The 25,702-nt window shown below is 40.1% G+C and overlaps 1 protein-coding gene across 1 annotated transcript; it reads left to right on the top strand.

Moving 5' to 3' along the window:
- The first annotated feature begins 6,848 nt into the window (after positions 1-6,848).
- On the top strand, positions 6,849-15,783 carry LOC114637748 (arylacetamide deacetylase-like 4). The gene is made up of 4 exons (XM_028786010.1): positions 6,849-7,013; positions 9,299-9,521; positions 11,988-12,051; positions 15,009-15,783. The coding sequence occupies exons 1-4, from the start codon at positions 6,849-6,851 to the stop codon at positions 15,781-15,783; spliced, it is 1,227 nt and encodes a 408-aa protein (XP_028641843.1).
- The last annotated feature ends 9,919 nt before the right edge of the window (positions 15,784-25,702 follow it).

The raw sequence follows: 25,702 nt of genomic DNA, 5'->3' as shown, positions 1-25,702 counted from the left end.
TTAGGCAGATATACCACTACACTACTCTATTGCCCAGCTATGAAATCCTTAGGTACCTACAGCTCGTCTAGGACTCATGGGTCTGCCCATCTTCCACCTCTTCTTCCTCCATCTTCTTTTCCCTCCATCCTTCATCTCCCTTCTTCCTTCCTCTCTCTTCTCTAATACTTCCAGCCATGGGTTTCCTTTCCACTGCCTAGTCACAGGCTCTAGCTTTTATTTTTAGTTAAATTGGGCAGCAGGTTCACATGGAATCACCTGAATACATGATCTGCTCCTTGTAGGGGATAGGATTAACATCAAAATACAGACAACACCAAGGCAAATCCACAACAGACCCACATGGAGACTGAGCTGCACATCTGCTACATATGTATGAGCAAACTCTCAGTCCAGTTCATGTGTACTCTTCGGTTGGTGGCTCAATCTCTGACAGCCTGCAATGGTCCAGATTGATTGACTCCGTTGGTCTTTCTGTGGAGTTTCTATCCACTTCAGGACTCTCAGTCCTTCCCACTCCTCTTCCATGAGTCTATGAGCTCTGACCAACGTTTGGTTGTGGGTCTCTGCATTTGCTTCAATCAGCTGCTGCGTGGAGCCTCTCAGATGACAGTTACGCTAGGCTCCTGTCTGCAAGCCTAACAGAGTATCATCAATAGTGTCAGGAACTGGTACTTGCTCATGGGATGAATCTCAAGTTGGGACAATTATCGGTTTGCCATCTTGGGATCTATTCCATCTTTAAACCTGCATTTCTTTTTGACAAGACAAATTTGGGGTCAAAGTTTTGTGGGTGGATTGATGTCCTTTTCCTTCTATTAGGGGTCCTGCTTGGCTACAAGAGGTGGCCTCTTCAGGTTCCATATACACATTCAGGCATTTCAGCTGAGGTCATCCTCATGGACTCCTGGGAGCCATTCCATCCCAGGTCTCTGAGATTTCCTAGAGATTCCCTACCCACCCCACCTCTGGCAGCTGCAAATTTCCATTCATTCTCCTGGCCCTCTGGCTCTCTCTCCTGTCTCTCTCAACCCCTGATCTGACTTATCCATTCCCCCTCCTCTCCCATCTCCCGTCTCCTACCCAGTTCCCTCCTTCCCTCTGCCTTCTATGACTATTTTATTGCTCCTTCTAAGTGAAATTCTAGCATCCTTGCTTGAGCCTTCCTTCTTGTTTAGCTTCTTCAGGGCTGTGGGGTGTATCATAGATACTTTATGGCTCATATCCACTTATCAGTGAGTACACACCATGTATGTCCTCTTGGGTCTGGGTTACTTCACTCAGGATGATATTTTCTAGTTCCATCCATTTACCTGAAAAATTCATGACAATCTTGTTTTTTATAGCTGAATAGTTCTATTATGTAAATGAACCACATTTTCTGCATCCTGTTTTTAGTTAAGGGGCATCTGAGTTATTTCCAGTTTCTGGCTATTATGAGTAAAGCTGCTATAAACATAGTGGAGCACATTTCCTTGTGGTATGGTGGAGCATCTTTTGGGTATATGCTCAGGAGCAGTATAGGTGAGTCTTCAGGTAGAACTGTTTTAAATTTTCTTGGAAACTGCCAGATTGACTTCCAGAGTGGTTGTGTAAATTTGTAATCCTATCAGAAATGGAGGAGTTTTCTCTTTCTCCATATCCCCACTAGCATGTGCTGTCACTTGAGTTTTTGATCTTGGTCATTCTCTTTGGTGTAAGGCAGAATCTCAGAGTCATTTTGATTTGCATTTCCCTGATAAGTAAGGGTGTTAAACATTTCTTTAAGTACTTCTTGGCCATTTGAGATTCCTCTGTTGAGTATTCGCTGTTCAGCTCTGTACCCTGTTTTTTAAAACTGGGTTATTTGGCTTGTTGGAGTTGAACTTCTTAAATTCTTTGTACATTTTGGATATTAGACCTCTGTCAGATGTAGGGTTGGTGAAGCTCTTTTTCCAATGTGTATGCTGCCAGTTTGTCCTACTGAAAGTGTTCTTTACCTTACAGGTGCTTTGCAATTTTATGAAATCCCAGTTGTCAATTGTTGATCTTAGAGCCTTGAGCAATTGGTGCTCTGTTCAGTAAATTGTGTCTATTTTTTCTTCTATTAGACGTAATGTAACTGGTTTGAGATTGAGATCCTTGATTCACTTGGACTTGACCTTTGTGCAGTGTGATAAATATGGATCTGTTTACATTCCTTTACATACACACATCCAGTTATACCAGTCCCATTAGTTGAAAATACTCCCCCTTTTCCATTGTTTGGTTTTGATTTTTTTTTTTTTGTCAAAAATCAAGCATCCACAAATGTGTGGGTTTATTTCTGGGTCTTTGATTCAATTCCATTAATCAACCTGTCTGTTTCTATACAAATTCCATCCAGTTTTTTTTTTTAAAAAAAAATCAGTATTGCCCTGTAGTACAGCATGAGAACAGGGATGGTGATTCATCTAAAAGTTCTTTTATTAAGATTTCTTTTTGCTACCCTGAGTTTTTTGTTTTTCCATATGAAGTTGGGAATTGCGCTTTGGATGTTTGCTAAGAATTGTGTTGGAGTTTTGATGAGAATTGCATTGAATCTGTAGATTACTTTTGGTAAGATGGGGATTTTCATTATGTTAACCCTACCAATTCATGAACATGGGAGATGTTTTCATCTTCTGATATCTTCTGTAATTTCTTTCTTCCGGGACTTGAAGTTCTTGTCATAGCGGTCTTTTACTTGCATGGTTCGAGTTATACCAAGATATTTTATACTACTTGTGGCTATTGTGAAGGGTGTTGTTTCTCTAATTTCTTTCTCAGCCAATTTATCACTTGTGTAAAGGGGGGCTACTGATTTCTTTGAGTTAATCTTGTATCCAGCCACTTTGCTGAAGTTGTTTCTTATCTGTAGGAGTAAAATTGGTAAATTTTACTCTGGTAAAATTTTGATGTTTGCTTATGTATGCTATCATATTATTCATGAATAGTGATATCTTGACTTCGTCCTTTCCACTTGTATTCCCTTGAGCTCCTTTCATTGTCTTATTGATCTAGCTATAACTTTAATTATTGTTTTAAATAGATAGGCAGTGCATGAGGACCTTTGCCTTGTCCCTGATTTTATTGAGATTCCTTTCAATTTTTCTCAATTTAATTTGTTATTGACTATTAGCTTATTCTATATTGGTTTTATTATGTTTAGTTATGTGCCTCATATCCCTGCTATCTCCAAGCCTTTTTAACATGAAAGGGTATTGGATTTTGTCAAAGGTTTTCTTCAGCATCAAATGAGATGATCATGTGATTTTTAAGTATGTTTATATAGTACATTACATTGATGAATGTTCGTATATTGAACTATCCCTACATCTCTTGGATGAAGCCTTGAAATTCTATTTTTTTCACAAGGCTGGGGAAATTCTAGCATGTCAACATATGTAAATATAGGTTACCCTTGAGTGCAACTTTAACTCTACTAATAACATCTTTATGCTTCTATTATGGTGGGCCTCAGTTTGGAGCATCTTGTAAATTCTGTGTTCCTAAACCTGGACACAAGCTAAACAGGTTCCCGTAACTCAGGGATTCACACAGTGAGATCAAATGTAACCCAAGGCGACTGTTTAAACTGAAGCCCAACTAAGGGAGGATCAGTTTTCCAGGTCACTCATGTGGCTTTTGGTAGCATCGGGACTTCTCTAGCTGTTGGTTAAAAAATGTCAGTGATCATTAGAATGCATTAAACTGATATACAAAGAAAGCACCCCAACACTTATAAGCCCACTTACTAGGGAGGCATGACAAACTATTATAAAATAGATGGCTCAAATGACAAAATTATTTTCTTTCACTGGTCTAGGCCAGAAATCTGAAGGGAAGATGCCAGTGAGGCCAGCCTGTGAAGGCTCTAGAGTAGAATTATGCACTTGTCCTCATCTGGGTTTTCATAGTAATGAACACTGAGTAATGAGACTGCTTTGTCTTGTAGCAGTGTTATTTCTCCCATTTCTGTGTTGGTTAGTTTTTGTCAACTTGACAAAAATTGCAATCACCCAGAAGAGGAGCCTCAATTGAGGAATTGACCCCAATAAAGTGGCCTGTGACTGTAAAGTAGGTCTGTGAAGCATTTTATTGATAGATTGATGTGGAAGGCCTCAGCCCACTATAGAGAGTATCACTTTTAAGCAGGTGGTCCTAGGTTGTATAATAAAGGAAATATCATTTCCCCATGGTCACTACTTCAGTTCCTGTCTCTAGGTTCCTGCTCTGACTTCCCTTAATGATGTACTGTGCTCAAGATGTGTACACCCAGTAAACCTTTTACTCCACACATGCATTTGGTCAGTGTTTTACTACAGCAACTTCTCAAGTAGATAAAATATCTATTTCTACCTTCACACTCTTTCTTCCAAGTGTTTTTCTTCCTTGGCCTGCAATAATAGCAACCCCATTGTGTTACTTTTCTTGGAAAATAGAACCAGTGTTTATTCATCCCCAGAAAAACACAATGATGGGCCAGAGAAGAAATTTCACCTAAGATTAATTTAATGAACCAGGTTATTGGAGTCACTAACTGAAGTGTCGGTGACTCAAAGGCAGCTGCATCACTGGGAATTTCAACCTTGCATGCGTGATGGATGACTCATGAAAGTAGTAGCCCAGAAATCTTGGTACACTGCTGCACATGCTCTTCTACCAATTGCTACTGCTTATATAACCATAGAGAAGAACCTTGCAAATGTGCTAACTTTCTGAGTCTGGGATGTTGTACGAGCTTCTCTCCTTTCTCCTCTAAGAAATGTCCCAATTAAGAGGAAATCATGACACAGCATTCCACCTTCCTTCTGTTTCCTCTTTTTATGATGTTACTCAAGTGATAGAGGGAATAACATGAATAGCTAATTACATCTGATTTTCATGTCTGGCTGAGTATTGGTCCACTATTACACATCAATAGCTAATTATTTTTAGGAGCCACTTATAAGCCTTTACAGTAACAATCCCCCATTATGACACAAACAAACAAAGAAACAAAGTTTCCTTCCATGACTGAAACTCACATTAGCAATGTTCTATTATAGGTATAAACATAAATTTTTAAGAAGCAATTTAAGTAGCACATCACTCATTTTATGAAGCAATAGTAGTTACTCCACCTCAGGGGATCATCACCTCCATAGAAACATGTGTTTGAGTGTGTGTGTGTGTGTGTGTGTGTGTGTGTGATGTGTATTCATACATCCATGTAGATGCTATAGAACATGTGAATAGACTAGAGGACAACTTTTGGGACTTGGTTCTCTCCTTGCATCATATGTGTTTTAGGAATCAAACTCAGATCATAAGAATTGGCATTAATCACCCTTATCCATTGACCTATCTCCCTGTCCACCCACACTTACTTTTTTAAAAACAGAAGGTGGCCATTATTAACTCCTGGATACCTCCCTAACCAATTTCTTTCTTGTTCTCTCCTGAAAACTATCCCATCTCGTCTGGTGGACTGGGTATGAAATACTACCTCTCTTATACCAGTTTCTCTACTAATACTTATCCTTCCTCTATTGCCCCTCCATCCTTTACATTCAGGGGGAGACTCAGCCAGCAATAACCAAGTGTCTCTAATGGTTCTTATGAGGGCATCTATCAGAGGCCGATCCCTTTGTATTGTCTCAGATCGTGCAACCTTTGTCTCAAGGAGAAATGAACCATTATATTGCCCAGTGTTTCTGCTTCCATGGCACAAAGACTGATCCTACAAGCCCCCATGTTCCATATACTCATAAGGCAGCTGGTGAGAGGCTCTTTCATCCCACATCTGACACTTCAATTCAAGCAGTTTAGACACTGAGTATTCCTGATGATCACACTTCCCTTACTTAGCTGTTATATGGTCCCTGTATTCATACTGAATTATTGACTTTTCCAATATTGAACTGAGGAGAATGTCCACATGTCTTTTTCTTGTTTCAATTCTTCCCCTTCATTGAATGATACATTCTTTCTGGGTAGACAGTCCAGTCTCTATTGTCTGCCTTATTGCTCTCAGCAAGGCTATAGAATAGCTTCCACACCCTGCTTATAATTCTGTCTCATACATGTTACTTTTAGAGAATGCATTTCACTCTCTAGTATCTCTGCTATTTGGAAAAATTCACCATACTTGCTTGTCATTGAGAACATAATAAAGAAGATGATGTCTATCCTACACATTCTGGTTTATATAGGAAAAGAGTGTTCATACATGAGGGTTTTTTTGTCTCTAAATTAGCTAATCCCCAGGGATATTAGCTATACGATAGATGTTGATGTATGAGACCAAAAAAATAAGGTGAGGCTAAGACAAGGAGCAACTGTGAAGCTAATTTCTGATACTAGGTATATCAGGTTAGCAAGAAGAGGGAACAGTATATGGGTAACTTTTCCGTATACTCTTCTGTGGTTTTTCTCAAATGTTACTTGACACACAAAGCCTGAGTTTTCTCTGGAGAGAAGGAAGACCCAGAGGGCACTTGACATGACTTCTGCAAGTGTCCCAAATCTCCCATACATGTAACTGTACTCTGACATCAGTTCCCAGCAAGTTCTCACACTGTGTCACACTTCTAACCAGCCGTTTATGCTCCAGGTCCTGTGAGAAAGCCTAAACCTGCCCTGGGGACAAGGTGCCAGGGATCTTCTCCAGGTGGGGATCTGACGCAATTCATTGAGCATCACAAAAAGATGTTCCCAGAATGTCATAGCTGCTTGCAGTGGGAAGGAGCAGGCTCTGATGTCACTCTGAGTGTTATAAAGCACCTGGATCTATAGAGGAGAGAGTTCTATAAGTTCTTTCCAACAGATAGGCCTTCTTCAGCTCATTCTGAAGGAACAAAACCACCATGATCTTGGCGATATTATTCTTCACCACTGCAAGCTTCTTGGTCCTGGGTATCAGTGTATGGGTTCTCATAAAAGAGATCTTCACTGTACATGTTCCTCCTCCCATCCCCCAACGAGTGAGATTTCACATTCTCCACTACTTCTTCCAGCTGACAATAGCATTGGTAAGTGTTTTGGTTTTGATTTTATGACTCAGTCATGTCAGGGGTAGAGAGACTCCCAGCCCTGGGAAAAAGTTGGCAAAGATCCATGTAATTTAAGAGCACCTAATAATAGATGCCAGTCAATGATGATGACAGACATTGTCATAAGGACTTCTTAAATACTGTGAACCCCCTATAGAGTGTCATTGTCACTGACTACCCTCAGCAGAAAAAAAAGTTGTATACAGTTGATTTTCTTAGTTGTTTGAAGATCATCTTTTGGTTTATGACTGTTTCCTTTTGGAAGCATAGGTGAACTACATCAGTGTTTAGTTACTGTATTGCTCCTTTATCAAGTCAGCATGGATTGGACCTCTGTGCAGTGCCAAGCTTGGTGGAAAGTATAGTTACAAAGTTGGGGGAGGACCTGGACATGAGCATGAGGAGACAGACCCAGTCCTTGTCAGCCCACTCTGGGAAAAGCCTCTTCAAACCTTCGACCTTCAGTGTATTCTGGAAAAGATGAGAGAAAACTTCTCCTTCCGTATTTTCTAGCAAACATAAAAAGGCTCATGCATGGAGCCAGTGCTGTGCTATGTTTATCCCCTATGACACCCTAAATCTCGCTGCATGTCCACTGGGACTATTCACTTTGGCATACTGGGCATTGAATACATCATCTGGCCATGTGCCAAAAAGGCTCTAAGAACAGGGAGGTAAATGCATAAGACAAACATCACCCTTAGCTTCCCTGTAGTAGCAAGTAATGCACACTCATGAACATCCATGATTATGAGGAAGAAAAGGCAGTAGGAGACCATAATTTCTGCTAGGGAGAGGCATAGGACACCTGTCTTGTTAAGAGGTGACACCTGAGCCAGCAACTAAAAGAAGATGAGGGAACAGGCACATATATATCTTGTTGCCTCAGAGATCCAAGGGCCTGGACTTTGGAGGATCATCAAGGAGTTCAGTGTAATAGAAGAGAGGAAGAAAAGAAAAGAGAATGCATCAGGGGGTGTGGTTGTGGACTGTGTGAACTTCTAAAGATGTTCTCCAGTCATTGGTGCTTTCCCCTATAATATGAGAAGCCACATGACAATCAACCCTACATACATCAAATCTTCTAGGTGGAGTCCACTATTATAGCATGTCCTGGTGTCTATCAGCCTGTTAAGAGTAAACAGCTGAGCGCACCAATCCAGTCTCCACTTCAGGTGATATACTATTTATAGTCCAAGGCTGACCTGTTGTGAAACATTTGAGGCTACTAGGCTGTAGTGCTACCCTTTGATACCTCAAAAATCTAAAGTGCCCTTGACTTCAGGCTTACCAGTAGATTGTATCTCTGTCACTCACACTTAAAGCACACCGTATAGTTTCTAACAAGTATATGTTAGCTACTCAAGGTATCATGGAAAAGAGGGTCACCATAGGCAAACTTCATTGTTTGGTAATTTTCATAACCCACCCACTTTATAGCACCCAGAAAGCTCTAAAGTGCATGGAAATTAGTCCTGCTTTGTGGATAAGGGAATAATGAGAAAAAATCACTGAGTCACCTACAGTAAGGCACATAGTTTAGAGCAGACGTTGAACTAGGCATGGGGTACTTAGCTGAGAAGACTGTACAGAGAAAGTTCAAGTCTGTATTAAGCTATGGGCCAACACTCACTTTTACTTTGGACTGTGTGTGACAAAGGGTGTAGTGTGTATCATTATGTGAGCATGGGATTAGAAACAATCACTTTTCTCCCATTTTTGCTTGTATGATTGTGTTTGGGTTTGTTCTTATTTCTTTAAGACAGGGTCTTACTGGGTGGCTCCAACTGTACTGAAACTCCCTATGTAAGCCAGACTGGTCTCAAACTCACAAAAATCTGCCTGCCTTAGCCTTCCAAGTGCTTAGATTAAAAATGTGTGCCACGACCACCAGGCCTCATGATGTGTTTTTAAGGAACTGGTAAAGCAATGTGATAAGGCACATATGTACCTAGGAAATGAGGTATCAGATGGAAGAATGGAGATTAGAGCTAGCGTAGAACAAAAACCATGGGGCTGCTGGTGATTGTCACAAAGGTCACTGGGAAATCCTGATGTCAAGGAGGAATAGCTTTTTTCTCCTCATTCATGTCTCTCCTTTTTTTAGAGCTTCACAACAAGGCACTCACTTGCTTACAGGAAACAATTCCACCAAATTAGGAGCTTTGGTTAAGTCCTGAGTTGAGCCACACAGAATATTGGGCAATAGCCATAAAGTGGATTTGGAAGGTCGCCAACTGTTCTTTTGTTCTTTCTCTCCCCAGGGGAATGTACTGGAGAAGATGAAAGTTTGTTCCATGCCCCACTTTTTCCGCTTTATACAGGACCTCTTGGTGTCCTTTAAAAAGAATAACTTTGGTGTGTTGGTGAAGAACCTGCATTTTGGTACAATCCCTGTGAGGCTGTTTCAGCCCAAGACAACCTCCTCTGGGCCCCGGAGAGGCATCATCTACTACCATGGAGGAGGTGCTGTGTTTGGTAGCCTGGGTAAGAAGCATTTCTGAAGCACAGGAAAGGAGGGAGTTCTCACAACTGACCTAACTACGTCTACATTCTTGTTGGGAATTATTAGCAGAAAGCCAAAGAAAGCAGCAGTCAGAAGTTCTTCTAGGGGTCCCAAATTGAGGCTGCAGGTTGTGTCAATCAATAAGGTTGACGTATCTATGGAAATGTTTTCTACAATAAGTTTTAGTCCAGGACGGGAAACAGTGTCACAAATAGTCAAATGCTTGGTATGATTCTTCCCATTCGTTCTCAAAGCCTCTGGCTCATCCAAGATCCAAAACTCATAACTCTCAGCTATGCTGGACTACCATAGTGCAGTCAATCTGTAACCACCCAGCCCTTTCAATTTGGGCATCATGATGGCAACCCTCTTCTCAATTTCTCAATTTGTAGTCTGTTCCTCTTTCTGAACAACAGGGGTCTTAAAACATACTTCAGAACAGACAGTCTAGTCTCTTCTTTGGCCCTTAGATATTATTCACCATACAATCACTTTTATCCAGTTCTGTCCTTACTACACTGCAGCACAGACTGTTATTTTGCACAGTATACATGCTGAGCTCATCACTGGTGGTCTTCTAGGCATGCTACTTTGTTCTCAAAACATGCCTTCCCTCATGACTGGCTTGGAATAGGTGAATACCCACCTGATCTTGGACCTTTTCACAAATGGCCTTTCTAGTGTGCACTCCCCCAACATCTACCTCCAGAAATTTTCTGCCATTCTGAGGTTAAATTATTACACTCTGACTCCACTCGTGACATCTTTCTTGTTGAATATATTTATGGCATTTGTCACTATGTGAGCTTGCTTTGGTTCCCTAATCCCTCTGTTTCCTTGTTTGCTGTCTTTGTGCCCCTAGTAAGAATGGGAATGTTAAGAGGGAAAGAACTGTGTGCTGTGTTGCTGGATCCCCAGTTCTTTGCCTTATTGTTTAGATTTTTTTGACGGACTTTATAAACACATGGATATAATTATCTGTTGGTGGTTGAGTTAAAGGATAAACTTACAGGGGAATAAATGGTTGAATGAGCAGGAAGCATAGGTGTAGACAAGGACAGATGGGTGTCCTCCTTAGACAAAAACAGCATGAGATAAGTGTTCCTTGCTGCCACCTGGTGGTAGAAATATCCATGGCTATTTTACATCAGAAGGTGTTGCTATGATGCTCACAAATTAACTATGATCAGAACCCAGGTATGGATCCTACCCCTGTTCAGGAGCATTTTTCTATCTCAGAAACCTTTGGAAGCCTAGATTGCCAAGCTCTTAAGTGGCATAAAACACCCATAGAAATGCTACTTATGTGAGTTGCTGAATTCCTGGTGCCCTTTAGGTTCAGTATCCACAGAGATATCACCTATCACAACTCTGTTCTATTCACTCCAAGTAGGGTGAGTGGCGGGTACAAAACCCTGAAGCTGGAGCAACTTGAGGCTCTTAAGGTAAGGAAGGATGTGCGTGGGACACAATGGATGAAAGAAGAACACGTGGAAGGGCCAAAGTTGTGGCTAAGAGGGACTCCATGTTGGCTATCCATTAGTGTCACACCCATTCCCAAGTTGCCTCCTATAATCCAATTCATTCCTTGCTTAAGAGAGTCCCAGACATCTGTACTTAAGAAAGCATAAGTGGTGCTAATATACAGCAAGGCTGTAGCATGATTGTTAAGAACCTTGAATAGAGGAGCTAGCATCTTGCCTCAGTTGAGACTCCTCAGTGCATTGGCCTCAGCACCTGTTTTCATTTCTTACCATATCATTGAAGGTCCTTGTTTCCACCTAGCAATTAGTTGATATTACTATATTATTTGGTGACATTTACAAAATCCTGGTTCCTGAGTTCCTACTTCAGAGTCCTTGGTCCAGTGGGTTTGAGCATCCTGGGGAAAACATGTCCACAGACTATCCAGTGCTTCTGTATGACAACAGCCAGGGCTGGACACAGTTGAGCTGAAGATGCATTTCTCAGGTTTTCTGCCTGGCACTATATCTGAATACGCACCCTAGTCATTGTAGAGGTTCCACCTTCTGGAACTTCAGATGTAGCATTCCCCTAACTGAAATAAACAATCCTGACTTTATATATTTTTATTTAATATGAAATATATAAAATTATTAATATTTCTAGAAAGTCATTCCAAACCCCACAGTCTTGGCTTTGGAGATTTCAGATCCCCCAAGCTTCCAAGTCCTCAGTTTCCTTACTATAAAGTACAATAACACAAAAGATGAGCCAAAAAGGCCCCTTGAACCTTGACATTGACATTGAGAGTGATAACTGGCTTTACTGAGAAGATCTGGCCAGAGTCACTTTAGAGGTGGCAAGAATCAGAACACAGGGAAGATGTCACTTTTTTACTCATCGTGGGTGATTCTGTCCTAGGATTGTGGTAGAAGTTCTAGATCCTTTTCATGAGATGCATTAGACCCGCCCTTGCCTTACAGATTCTTACCACAACACATGCAGTTACCTGGCCCGGGAGACAGATTCGGTGCTACTGGCAGTGGGGTAAGTAGCTTATTATAGACATTAGCTTCGTCAAGTTCCTGGTTGAGCTGTGGTGGAGTAAATACAAAATTAGAAGGCCCTACTATGCTCTCTACCACTCCATGCCCACTCATTAAGTGAAACAGAAAGGCATGTCATATAAAGGAATCTAGGCAGTGAAATAAAGAAATAAAACTTTTCAACAACTGACACCAAAACCAATACCTTCTTTATCATAGTTTAAAATAATTAAAATCAGTAGGATATATTTTGTGGATACTCAGAGACCTAATTAATTGATGTGAGAAGAAAATAAGTGATGGATCTAGGAATCAGAATGCCCAAGTTACTTTCCAGTTGGTGTTATAAACACCACAACCAAAGGAAACTTAAGGAAAATAGAATTTACTTCTGTTCATGATTCCAGAATGATGAGAGTCCATCATCACTAGGAAGCAATAGAAATATCAAGCAAAGAGCACACATCCTCAACCATAAGCACAAAGCAGAGAGTGAATAGGAAATAGTACAAGGATATAAACACCCAAGTCCCACTCACAGTGACCTCCTTCTTCCAGAAAGGCTCCTCCTCCCAAAGGCTCCATAACCTTGCTAAACAGTGCTACCAACTAGAAATCAAATATTCAAATATCTGAGCCTATAAGAGACAGTCCTCATTCAAACCAACACATGGAGTACTCTTCCTCTCAGCAGGCTAGCATTGGCATGGGGAAGATGATGGAGAAGTGAAAGATGGCTCAGATCAAGGTCAAGATTATTGTTTGAGTGAGAGTGTGCTGTTAAAAACTCACAGACTCAAATGCCAGACACACAGGAGGAAGGTGGAGAGTGACTTAAGACCCAACTCTAGTCTTCTGGAAACAAAAAGGGTTTTGAGTGGATGGGGGGGGGCAGAGAAGGGGCTGCTTACTACAATTCTGTCTCTTGTTCTAAGAAAACATGAAGAAATGGAGCATAGTAAAGTTTAAAAAGGAAATAATGAAAAAGTTAAAATTCCCTGTTAGATTTCCTCCACAGTGGCTCCCTCACACCTTGGCATCCCTCAGCTTGGGTAGATAGTGCATATATTGTGACTAGAGAAAGCTACTAAATGTATTTAGTCAGGATTCTCTAGAGAAACAGAACTTATATAATATATATTGAAAAGTAAGATTTATTAGAGTGCCTTGCAGTGCATTGCAGGCTATGATACAGCTGTGTCCTAATGGAGACCAAGAATTCAATAGTTGTTCTGTCTCCAAGATTGGATATCTCAATAGTCACAATCTGGTGTGCAAGTCTCAAAAGATTGCTAGAAAGCTCCTGGTCTTTGAGTATACATTGGAATTACAATATAGGTTCTAATACCAGGTAAGGAATGCCTCAGGAACAGAATAGATAAGCTTGCCAGCAAGACTGAGAGAAAGCAGGCAAAATACAAAAGTTCCTTGCTCTGAATCCTTATATGTAGGATGGCTGCCACCAGAACATGTGGCATTTAAGGTGGATCTTCCAGTCTCAACTGATCCAATCAAGAAATCTTCTCACACATGTTGCTTAGATTTTTGTTGAGTTCAGATGTAGTCAAGTTGCTAATCGTAATTAGCCATCACAATAAGCATGTATGGTTCTCTCTGATGACAGGAGAAAGGCGTCATCTTTAGAATCTCCAGGGACCTCTTCTTACCTGACTGCTATGGTATCTGAACTTTCATTTTTGAAATCCAAATCTCAGAAGACATTATAGACTCTAAAGATCTCTTGCATGCAAAGCACAGAAATAGGCATACCTCCACTGGCCTCTGTACACCATTTGTGCTATGCTTCCTCTTTACAATTTAGATGTATGCAACAAGCTTCTTGACTACCCATAGTGATATTTTGTAGGGAATTACAAAGATCTGGCCTGTAGGGTTGAGAATTGTGAGGCAGTGGATGATTTTGTCTAGCCAAAGAAAGGACTGTGAAATGCCAAAGAACTGCAGGGAATGGTGCCTGGGATGAATGCCTGAGAGAGATTGAAACACAAGGAGACCCTCACTTAGTCCTCTCTTCTCTTCTGCTGCCCTGCACTGCCCTTTTAGCTTCTCACTTCTTCCCTGTTATGTTCAACTGAACCAACTTCATCTTGATTTTAATCTTTGCCTCCCTGTCTTGACTGACAGACAATAAGACAAGTTATTGCCTTGTCCCTGTCATGGCTTGTTTTCCAAATTTCAGCACAATTAGCTTTCAACTTGCATAATCTTGTGTAGGGTATAATAATAATAATAATAATAATAATAATAATAATATTCCATATAGATTTGAATGGAGAATCTCTGCCACCCTGACTCTGGGTAGAATCTTAAAAGTCAGGTACAAAACAATGGGAGTAACTCTTCACCTATGGCTTTTTTTTCTGTTATGTGATAAAATCCCTGGACCAAAAGCAGTAGAGGAAAGGTTCATTTTAGTTTATAGCTCTGAGTTATAGTCCACTATTAAGGAATGTCAAGGAGCTTGAAAGCAAACCTACTTACTAATACACAAAGAATTATCTCTAACTAAGGAACTCACTTCACAGCCAAGTATGACAGGAACCATGGAGGATGCTCCTTGCTTGCTGGTTTGTAAGCTCATGCTTAATAGCTCAGGGTCACATACCTAAGGAATGGTGCTGCCCATTGTCGTATCGACCCTCCTGTACCAATTAATAATCAAGGTAACCACCCCATACACAGACATGCCCACAGGATTATCTGAACTAGGAAATTCTCCATTTAAGGCTCTCCTCTCAGATAACTACAGGCTCTATTAGGTTGTCAGTTAAAGCTAATCAGGATATCATCTTGATTTGTTTGGGTCATTCTTAGGGTTTAATCAGTCTCTTCCTTCTCTGGGCATAGAGATCACTATTCTATTTGAATAACCATTACTAAACACCTTGTCTGTGTTAGTATGCTATGTTTTCTTGTTGTTGTTTGTTCCCTCTATAGATACCGCAAACTTCCTGACCATCATCACCCTATTGCTTACCAGGATTGCCTGAATGCCACCATCCACTTCTTGAGAGAACATAAAACCTATGGGGTAGACCCTGCACGGGTGGTGGTTAGTGGAGAAAGCATTGGAGCTGGGGCTGCAGCCATTATTGCCCAGGTATTATTGGGCAGAAAAGATCTTCCCCAGGTTCGGGCTCAAGTCCTGATTAATCCAGTTGTCCAGGGGGTCAATTTTCAGTTACCATCTTACCAGCAGTATTCAAATGCTCCATTTATGAGTAGGAAATTTTTGATGACTTGTGCATGTAAGTATCTGACCATTGACCTGTCCTGGATGGATGCCATGTTGAAAGGTACTTTTATACCCCCAGACAACTGGAAAAAGTATGAGAAATGGGTCAGCTCTGACAATATCCCCCAAAGATTCAAGAGCCATGGCCCACAACCTGAGTTTCCTGGGCCTTTTAATGAGACTGCCTATTTGGAAATTAGCCATATTTTCAGTTTAGAAACTTCACCTCTCCTGGCAGATGACAAGACTATTGCTCAGCTTCCTGAAACCTTCCTAGTGAGCAGTGAGTATGATCCTCTCCGTGATGACACTTTACTTTACAAGAAACGATTGGAAGACCAGGGGGTTCCTGTGACCTGGTGCCATTTGGAAGATGGGTTTCATGGATGCATAGTCTTATTTGATATGAAAACTTTCTCTTTTGCTTGTTCACAAAAGGCTATGAGTTCTACAATCAGTTTCATAAAGAGCATATGAGATCTCAAGTATGAAGTCAGTAGTTAAATAATTGCTCAACATGCACAATTAAATGCTTTAGCACTACAAATGAAAAACTCTTAAAAAACAAGTAAATAAGTAGACTGAAAACAAAAAGAATGGAAAATCAAAAAACAAAACCCATAAAGGAAAAGAAAGAAAAATGTATGTGATAGTAACCACATAAGAAGAATAAGTCAAGGACAACCTCTGACGTCAGCAAAGGGCTTTTCTGAATACATCATGTCATAAGGTCATAAGGGTGAGACATAAGACAGAGCTGAGGACCTGCTGATTGCAAGGGTTCTCACTATGTCTGTTTTTTTTCCTTCAATGGCAATGTTCAATGATACATCTAGCAGAACACTACCACTATCCTTAGAGAATAGGATTTCATAGAGGCATTTTTCTATAGCTCTGTGCCAAATTGATGCCACCAACCTGTCACATGATCACTGATGGATGAATTTATATCAGTGATGATAAAGCATCGTAGGAGCCACACTTCTGGTGGATGAAGTCAAAATCACTGGTTACCACCCAATTCACAATTTTTTTCTGCCCTGAAAATATTTGCAGAGGATCTTTGTAGACCCATCTACCCTTAAGATGGATCATAAGAAAATTTTTTTAAGCATTTGTAGGAAAGAGATTCAGGGAATGGGGAAAAGATGAAGAATGAAAGGAAAGAGTGAAGTCTGAGGAGCGACAAGCCTTGCCTGGACTCAGATTTCTAATTTTTAATGCCAGGAGGCATGCTCTCAAGTCAAGGCTCTATCATGAGTATCTGAGACCAGCTAGAATATGAAAAGTGCTGCACTGAGACAATAGAAAGCACAACCTGTAAGCAAGACCTCACATATTGAAGGTACCATCTTGTGGGGATCCTAATTCATTCAAAGGATGTCTTTGAAAGCAAATGTCCAGGAAAGTGTTTCCTTGGGGTTTACACACAGAATCTAATACATGATACTCTGATCCAAGGGATACATCTCAAGCTGTCCTAAATGTCATCCATATGGTACTGGATTTGAAAGCATAAAAGATGCAAGATTTGAGGGGGTCATGGAAAGTCGATGAGGCTTAGTACAGTGTGGCAGCATCAGAGTCCCTGCAGACAGGCTCTGTGAGGCCATTGAATTAAGCTGCAAAAATGAAGTCTCAATTACAATGGTGATTCCATGATATTGGCCAGGACTATGAGATGTCCACCAAGGATCGCTTTAGTTGTGGAGTGGAAAGTCTAAGGGAAAAGCTGAACATGGTACAGGTGGTAGATATGGAGAAGTGAAGTTACTAAAGCCCTTTGTAATCGAGATTGCATTATAAATCCCAAATACTGGACATTGGAGCTGCAAGATTTCATATTATTTCAGCTGGATTTTGGTTTTGCTTTGGTATGATTACTTCATTGCTATAACTTGCTTTTCTATTTTGGAGTAAAAATATTCTATGATATTGTATGATATAGAATATTTGATGTAAAATATAAATGTTTTTAATTTTATAGGAGTTCACAGTTAAGAGACTTTAGAATTTGAAAGATAATTTGGATCTTTAAACTTGGACCATATTTTATATTGTGGGGGAAAAACATTGAGAACAATGACTAGAAGCTAGAGGTTAAAAGTAATTATTTGTGTGTCACAATATTATTATTTCTCAAGGGGTAAAGTATGATAGTTAGCTTTAGTTACCAACTTGACATAATCTAGAATCACATATGAAGAAAGTCTCAGTGAGATATTGCCTACATTAGGTTGACCTGTGGGGATGTCTGTGAGAGATTATCCTGAGTTAAGTGATCTGGAAAGACCTAGCCTACTGTGGACAGCATCATTCCCTTGGTAGAGAGTCTTCAAATGAGCAGAATGCAAGTAAAAAATCAAGCATGCATGTATTTACTTCTCTCTGATCTTGACTATGGATGTTATGTGACTAGCTATTTGAGTTCTTGACTTTCCACAATGAGTAATCGTAACCTAGAATTCTATCTGAAATAAACCAAATTTTACCTTGTTACTTTGTGTTAGAATATTTCATAATAGCAAAGGAAGTGAAAGATCCTCTGTCTCTGTTGCCTACAGTACTTAGAGGCTCTTTCTTGTTTGGCTTCACTCCTGTCTGCAGTACTTCTTGGCAGATATCACAGGTCCTGGCACCACTAACATCCTGGAGTTTTCGTCAATAGATGAACTGTCAATGGGATATAATTGTCATCACAGTTCACTTCCTTTTGAGATGGTTGTATAAACATCAAATCCCGTTATTCTTGTTTCCTTTAAGTTTCTTATCATTTACCCAGACCAGTAGAAACTCCAGTTTGAATGCATAGAACCTTATTCAGCTCAATGACAATGGTGGCAAGAGAGAGAGAGTCACCTCTGAAACAGTATGGGGGGAAAAAGAGAAGTAAATTCTGTAATATGTCCTTTTACCTGCCTACACACATAAACAGTGTGGCACACAGTCTCCTTCAGCTACCTTCAGGTCAAGATGTACAATTCTCAGCTCCTTGTCCAGCACCATGTCTACCTGCATGATGCCTTGCCCCACACCATGACAATAATGGACTAAACCTCTGAAACTGTAAGCCAGCCCCAATTAAATGTTTTCCTTTATAAGAATTGCAATGGTCATGGTGTTTCTTCACAACAATATATGTAAGACAGAGTAAATTAATAAATAGAATCTGAACAAGGATGAAACTAATAGACATGTTAATGTGGAAGGGAGAAATCTCATAAGGTCTCAATCTTACACAAGAAACTATAGGGAACTAAGGAATGCTGGTAGCAGGAGAAATAAGCTTTCCCAGGGAAGAATATGCCAACTGGCTATTCAATATCAAATGGTCAGCCTTGAAAACATATACATATAGGTAACATTATATTCACTGATCAGGTTGTATTTATATATTTAGAAAAATATATACAGAGATATGTAATAAAAATTAAATAAAGGGAGTATGAAGTTGAATGAGAGAAAGGAGGAGATAATGGGAAGGGATGGAAAAAGGAAAAGGAAGGGAGGAATGATGTAATTATATTATAATCTCAAGAAAGCATTTTTTTTAAACCCTGAAACTCAAAAAAAAAAAAAAAAGAAGAAGAAATAGAAGTACATGTAAAACTAAAGTATGGGAGGTGGAGAGATGGTGAAGTGGTTGAAGTAGTTGTTCTTAAGGAGGACTGGATTCAGTACCCAGCACTCACATGGTAGGTCACAACCATCTGTAAACCAATCATTCACTCCAAGGGCTACAGGGTAACTACTGTAGCCATGCTGCCTGTCCTTAAGTCTTTTCAAGGTAGATTTCAACGTTTTTAGAATTAATATAAACAAAGCATAAGGCATTTGTAGTAACTTAAACATCTCCCTTTTCACCAAGAATACAGTCTATAGCAATGAAGTTATCAAGAACAATTTAGAGAGAGAGAAGGAGAGGGAGAGGGGAAAGAGAGAGAGAGAGAGAGAGGGGAGAGAGAGGGGAGAGAGGGAGAGACAGACAGTGACAGATACAGAGAGAGTGAGAGAGAGAGAGAGACAGAGAGAGAGACAGAGAGAGAGAGACAGAGAGAGAGAGACAGAGACAGAGAGAGACAGAGAACAAAAGTTTAAGAAAAAACATTTTAGCAAAGGAACCCATTCCTCTCCGTTGAGCAGAAGTGGCCCAGGCAGTTTCATTAGCTATTTATAATGGGCCATGATTGACAAATTTTTAATTGTGTGTCTATGGGTTCATGTCCCCTGCCATGGCACAGGTGTCCTGACAGAGGCATATCAGCACCTTCTGGGGAGTCTCTTACCTTTAACTCTTGAGAATTATTTTAATGAAATGGGCTGTTGTTTAGTTTTTAGGAACCAGTGGATAGAGAATAATTATAGCAAAGTGCTGCAAAAGACTAATTTTCTCAGCTCTCCATCTTTGTAAGCATTCCAAAGGTCTAGGGTGGATCTTTCATGGTTCTTCCCTTAAAACACAAAACTAAAAAAACACAAAATAAATAAATAAGTAAACAAAAAAACAAAGAGATATCTTCATGGAATACAGGAGACCCCCAAGACCTCCCAAGATCCCCTGAAATTATGTAGCTTGAGGTCTGAGCCTGGAGCAAAGCACCCTAGATGGATCAAACACTTAGTCACTAACCAGTAGAGTTTAGATTTTTGGTCTGTGTTATAAAGGATCGGGTATTACTTTAGAATGTTTTTGAGATTCATACTGAAGGAAGCATGAACTACATGCATCCCAAATATTGAGGTTTTTACAAGCTAAAGTCAAGTGGAGGTTGAAGGTATTCCCCTGACAAGCTTGATCCATATATTCCCAAGAAGCAGGAGTCATGTAATGTTGCTCTTCCTCTATCTAGAGCCCAGCTAAATTGTTGCTTGTGGGAAGTGGTGAGATAAATAATTTGTCGAGTCTAGTATCATCAAGAGATTCTGGTAATATACATGAGCTGTAAAATATCAAATTTGTAGAAAAATGGAAGGGCTTAGGATACACAATATTAATCATGGGCACACAATCCCATGGAAAGTTAGCTAATCACATGTGTGTGATATACATTCAAGTATATGTATATATGGAGACAAATGTATATGTAGGTACAATGTAGTATGTAGAAAGGAGAGCAAGAAAGGGTAAATATTAGGTAATGAGGAAGAACTGAGTGCAGCTCTCGAGGACACTTGAGCTAAAAAAAAAAGGATATAAAGCTAATCTCATTTCAAGTTCAATTCTGTTGTAGTTTTTTTGGGGGGTAGTGAGTAAAAAATATATCTGATAATAAAAATTTTAAATTCAATGTGAAACTCCACAGTTTCAGAATAGCTATTTTAATTATATAGAAGTTCATTGAAATGTGTAGACTTTGGGTCTGGTTAATTTTGCTGTGCGGTTTTTCAAGTTCTTTGTAATTTTAACTAAAAATAAAAAGAGCCTCCCGATAGTTTGTAACCTTAGAAGACCTAGTAAACCATGCTCTTTCGTAAAGGAATTCAGGTAAAACAAGGGCAGAAAGCACGGAAGCCCAGGTGATTGCTTATTTGGCAAATTACCTCGGAGATAAGATAAATTGCCTCTTATCATACCAGATAATAAGGTTGTTCCCTGGAAAAATTAATCAGTTGTAAAAACAAGGGGTCAGTGGGTCATGCATCAAAAGGGACTATCGTCCAGGTCACATTCTATAATCTGTGATACTTCCTGACTCAGTCAGGGTTTGGGAAATTCTGACTATGAGGTTCTCTTTCCATGCCAACCTGAGGATGGATGTCTTAGTTAATTTTATATTGCTGTTATAAGACACCATGACTAAGGCAATTTGTAGAATAAAGAGTTTATTGGGACTTAGTTTCAGAAGGTGAATTCATGAGCATCATAGCTGCAGGCAGGCAGGCATAACACCAGAACAGTAACTGACAGCTACATATTGAGACATCATGTATCATTACAAGAATTTCAGTCCCTTTATGATCAACAGATGATACCAGAAAAGTTGAGTTCCCTCCTAAGGAGTTTTTAGTCTCATTAATGAAAGAATGTAATGCCAGGTGTGGTGATATACACCTGTAATTCCAGAACTTGGGAGGCAGAGACAAGTGGAATTTTATGACTTTGAGGCCAGCCTAATCTACATAATGAGTTCCAGAGCAGCCAGAGCTATAGAAGGAAACCCTGTCTCAAAACAAACAAACAAACAAACAACAAAAACACACTAAAAACAAACAAAAGCTAACTAAATAAATTTAATAATTGACTCACATGAAGGCTCAAAGTCAATTTTATTAAAGTTTACACGAAAAAAGAGAATTTAGTGCAGGCAAGCAATTAAACTCAGCAGCTTCCTGGAGGAAATTAATGGAGAAAAGAGAGAAACCATGCCAGACACATGGCAGACAAGCAGCCACATGGTAGGAAGAAGACTTTAGAAAAAGAATAAGCCCCAAGTGTCAGAAAAGGCACAGTTAGGTTCTGACCAGTATCAGAAAGAGTCAGATAAAGGAAAAATACCTTCCTGACTCAGGCCTCAGAAACGTGGGTGGACACAGCTGAACCTCAGTGTGGCTTGAGAGAATTGCACAGAGAAGCGGGAATTCTGAGAAGGACAAATCCAGTGCCTCATTAAAGGACAATTGTTCCTCTTGTATATTTAGCATGGCTTAAAAAAAAAAAGAGGTGGTCTTTTGGCCAGGTAACTGACATGCCCAACTGGAAATGTTAGGTCTCCACCCAGGTCAGAAATTCTATTGTCTTGACCAGTTTTTATCAATGGACCTTCATTGCTATTCTGCCAGTATTAGAAGTGGTTGAGAGACAAACAATAGAGCTGGTGCTTTAAGGCTCTGGTAAGGTTTTAAAGTCAGATAGCATTTCTAAAAATGCAATCCAGAATTCTGACATCAAGTTGTTGATTGAATAGGATGGCTTTTGTTTCTAGAGCATAAGAAGCTTGATATGGGGTACAAACTGTCAGTCAGTACCTGCTACTCAGTGTTTTGTCCTGTTTCATTAACAGGCAAATGACAGTTGTGTCCTTGAGTTTGGTGGCCACCCCTGAGTAATTGTGTACAATTTAAAACAACAAGGTAGTTGTTCCTCTCCTTGAGCATCCCAGCTATAATCCCTGGCCTTTCATGAACACAGAGATCATATGGCTTATTTATGTTTGGCCAGCTTAACACAAGGAACATTATACATACTGTCTTGAGTTTCTTAAAGGTTTGATTCAGTTAAACCTGTTTCCTGTCCTTGTAGCATCTTACAAAATTAAAATATTTGAATTCACATGTAACAGAAGCTTGCTGTAACTAGGAATCTGTGCAGTTGGGATTTTGGAAGGTTTAGTTTTTGAATGTTCAGGTTTCCTTCAACGGGAAGGCTATGATATCTTTTGCAGATTGTGAAACTGGAATCTGCTTTGTCCTTTTCCTCAAAATGGGGATAGGTTGCCCCCTTTAAAAGTCCACCCAAGTGCATCCATGGATGAAAACATGTACTACTCATTATGTAACAGCATACTCTGTGGAGGTAAGTCAACTCATGCGCCTCACCCCATTGCTAATGCAGGAGCTAGGAACAAAGTGGTTATAGTGTAAAGAGGGCAGGCTCAATAATGGTCTCTGGAAGATGGCTGGTCTCCAGACACTGGCTGCTACTTCAACTGGGGAAAAATTGATTGAATTAAGAATTTGTAAAGAAAATGTTTCATCTACTTTTAATTTATAGGTGTTATTGTGGGATATTTACCAGAGAAGACTGCTCAGACATGGGTTTAAGCCAATAGAAAGCCTTTATTAGCGAGCCACCGACTATACTGAGTGCTTGGGATCCCAGTGTAGCACCGGGCCTTTCTCAGGATGAGATTTTAAAGCACAAAAAAATACTATGGGTTGACATACTTCAGTTAACAAGAACAGTTAGCAAGAAGCAGAACTTCAGAAGCTAAACAGCAAGGTTAGTACATTTTGAGATTTTTCTCTTCCTCAGAAGTGTTTGGATGTTGTTGGATTAGACCTTTGTTTTAGTTTTGGCAGGTGGTGCTGTCTACATGCTGAATTTTACACCCTTCATGGAGCTAGTTGTGGTAAAGTCTACTAAGGTATAGAGCCCTGCTACAATATGAGTTTTTTTGTATACATATGTACAAGTGTACCACACTTGTGTAGTGCCCAGGGAGGGCAGAAGATTGCCAGATCCCCTGGAACTGGAGTTACAAGTGGTTGAGAACTACTATATAGGTGCTAAGAACTAAATTCAGATCCTCTACAAGAGCAGCAAATGCTCTTAATCATTGTAACATTTCTCTGGCCTGAGTTAAGGACCTTAAAACAGACAGACTCCATGTATTATGTGGGAGGGCAGGAACATCTTTACAGCACACCAAGGTTCACAATCAGAGAATATGTAAAGATGGGTGTCTTGGGAAATATCTTGAGTTTTTGATAGATAGCATGTCTGTGTCATTTGAGGTTCAACTAGGAAAGAGTCTCATTTAATCCTAGAGTCAGGTAGAGTGTAGCCTTTAAAAGTTTTAGACCCCAGGTTTTTGCTTGCCGGTAGTCACTATCCTCAGCTTCTAGGAGATATTTACACCAACTTCCCATGTGACTTTCTCTGAATGATTACTTGCTTCTTTAAGCTGGTCATAGAGATAGATTTTAGTGAGACAGTAGCGAGAGTCTATTCCGTCAGAGTCATGGAGAGTTGTGCTGCATTAAGAGTAGCTAGGTGATTTCTAACAAGAGGAAAATTACACAAGCTCAGCATTTCAAACCTCAGGGAATGCTCTTTCTGTGTACCAGATGATCATTGGAGCACCTAACAAAGCCTTAGGTCTGATGACTTGCCCTTTGGAAGACAGCAATCTGCTTTAGGAATTCCAAGTTTTGAGATCAGAAAAGGTTCACAGCTCCACAGAACTATATGCCTGAAAACTACTTTAACCAAAACTTTCCTGAAGTAGAGCAAGATGGACAGAATTTCTTTAGAAACACATTTCTAAGGACAGCTGGAGCCTATGGGAGCTATACTTTGATCAATGACTGTGATATCATGAACAATGAGGTCACTATTTTATCCAAAGGAGCAGGTCTCCACAGTGTTTCATCAGCATGGGTATGGCTTCACCGTTGACAGTGTGACTGGGTGTTGGCATCTGTTCTTCACAGTTCAACTGCTTAAAAATTCAAGAAAAGAGAGGAAGAACACTGGAAAGCATGAAAATGCTGACAGAATTGATAAAAGGCAGGTGGGCACTAAAGGCTGTGCAGCAAAAAGGAGAGCAGACCAAGGCATCTGCTCCCACTTCTCCAACAGGACATGGAAAGCTGAAACCTCACACTTAATGGAAGAGTCTTAGTTAGGGTTATTATTGCTGTGATGAAATACCATGACCAAAAGCAACTTGGGGAGGAAAAGGTTTTTTTCACTCACAGTTCCATATAACAGTTCATCTTTGAAAACAGTGAAGGCAGGAACTCAAGCAGGGCAGAAATCTGGAAGCAGGAGCTGAGGCAGAGACCATGGAGAGGTGGTACGTGCTGGCTTGCTCTCCATGGCTTGCACTGCCTGCTTTCTTATAGAACCCAGGACCATCCACCCAAGCATGGCACCACCTACAATGAGCTTAGTCCTCTCCCATCTATCATTAATTTAGAAAATTTTCTAAACCTGGACCTTATGGAGACATTTTATCAATTGAGGTTCCCTCTTTTCAGATGACTCTATCTTGTGTCAAGGTGACATAAAACTACCCAGGACCTCAGAATACTGTAATAAGATGAGGCTGTCAGTCTCAGTTACAGAGCAAGCTCAAGGTTCTCACATGCCTTAAATTCCTTAAATCGTTGGAGAACCTGGTTTGACTGTAACTTCTATTGAGTATTAATTTCCTCTGAGAAGCTAGTTAAGACTCAGGAAGTTCTAAAGGAAAGTTCCTTTGGCTTTGGAAATAAACAACTCAAAAGCTTCAGGAAATTCCTGAAATTGAGAAGAAGCATGATGTACCTCTCTTCTCAAGGTTACATAAATAATGAGGATTGCTGAGAGAGAGGCTCAGACCAGTTTGACTCCCAACAAGAGGCACAAACCCGCTGAACTCCTTGGAAGAGATGACATATACAACCTGGTAAGCTGCCTTCTAGTTGTGCAGGGTACTCCAAAGTTATAGTTTTTGTGAGCTATCAGCCAGGCTGAGGTATGATCTCTGTAATGCAGCTGTCCTTGAGGCATTTCTATTTCTAAAAATTGCTCCTTAGCCATATCACTGTAATAAATGTATTGAATCACCAAGTTGGACTTTGGTGGTGTTCTTACTTTGATGTTTGTACTTTACCTGGGGTGAGTAGTCTCCTCAGAAACAGTGCCATATGACACCTCCTCTCATATGACATTGGAAAAGTCTATTTTGGC

Source organism: Grammomys surdaster, unplaced genomic scaffold (assembly GCF_004785775.1).
Source record: "Grammomys surdaster isolate TR1022 unplaced genomic scaffold, NIH_TR_1.0 125408, whole genome shotgun sequence".
Lineage (NCBI taxonomy): Eukaryota > Metazoa > Chordata > Mammalia > Rodentia > Muridae > Grammomys > Grammomys surdaster.
Note: the sequence above shows the minus strand (reverse complement) of the source record. Positions and strands in the feature narration are given on the sequence as shown.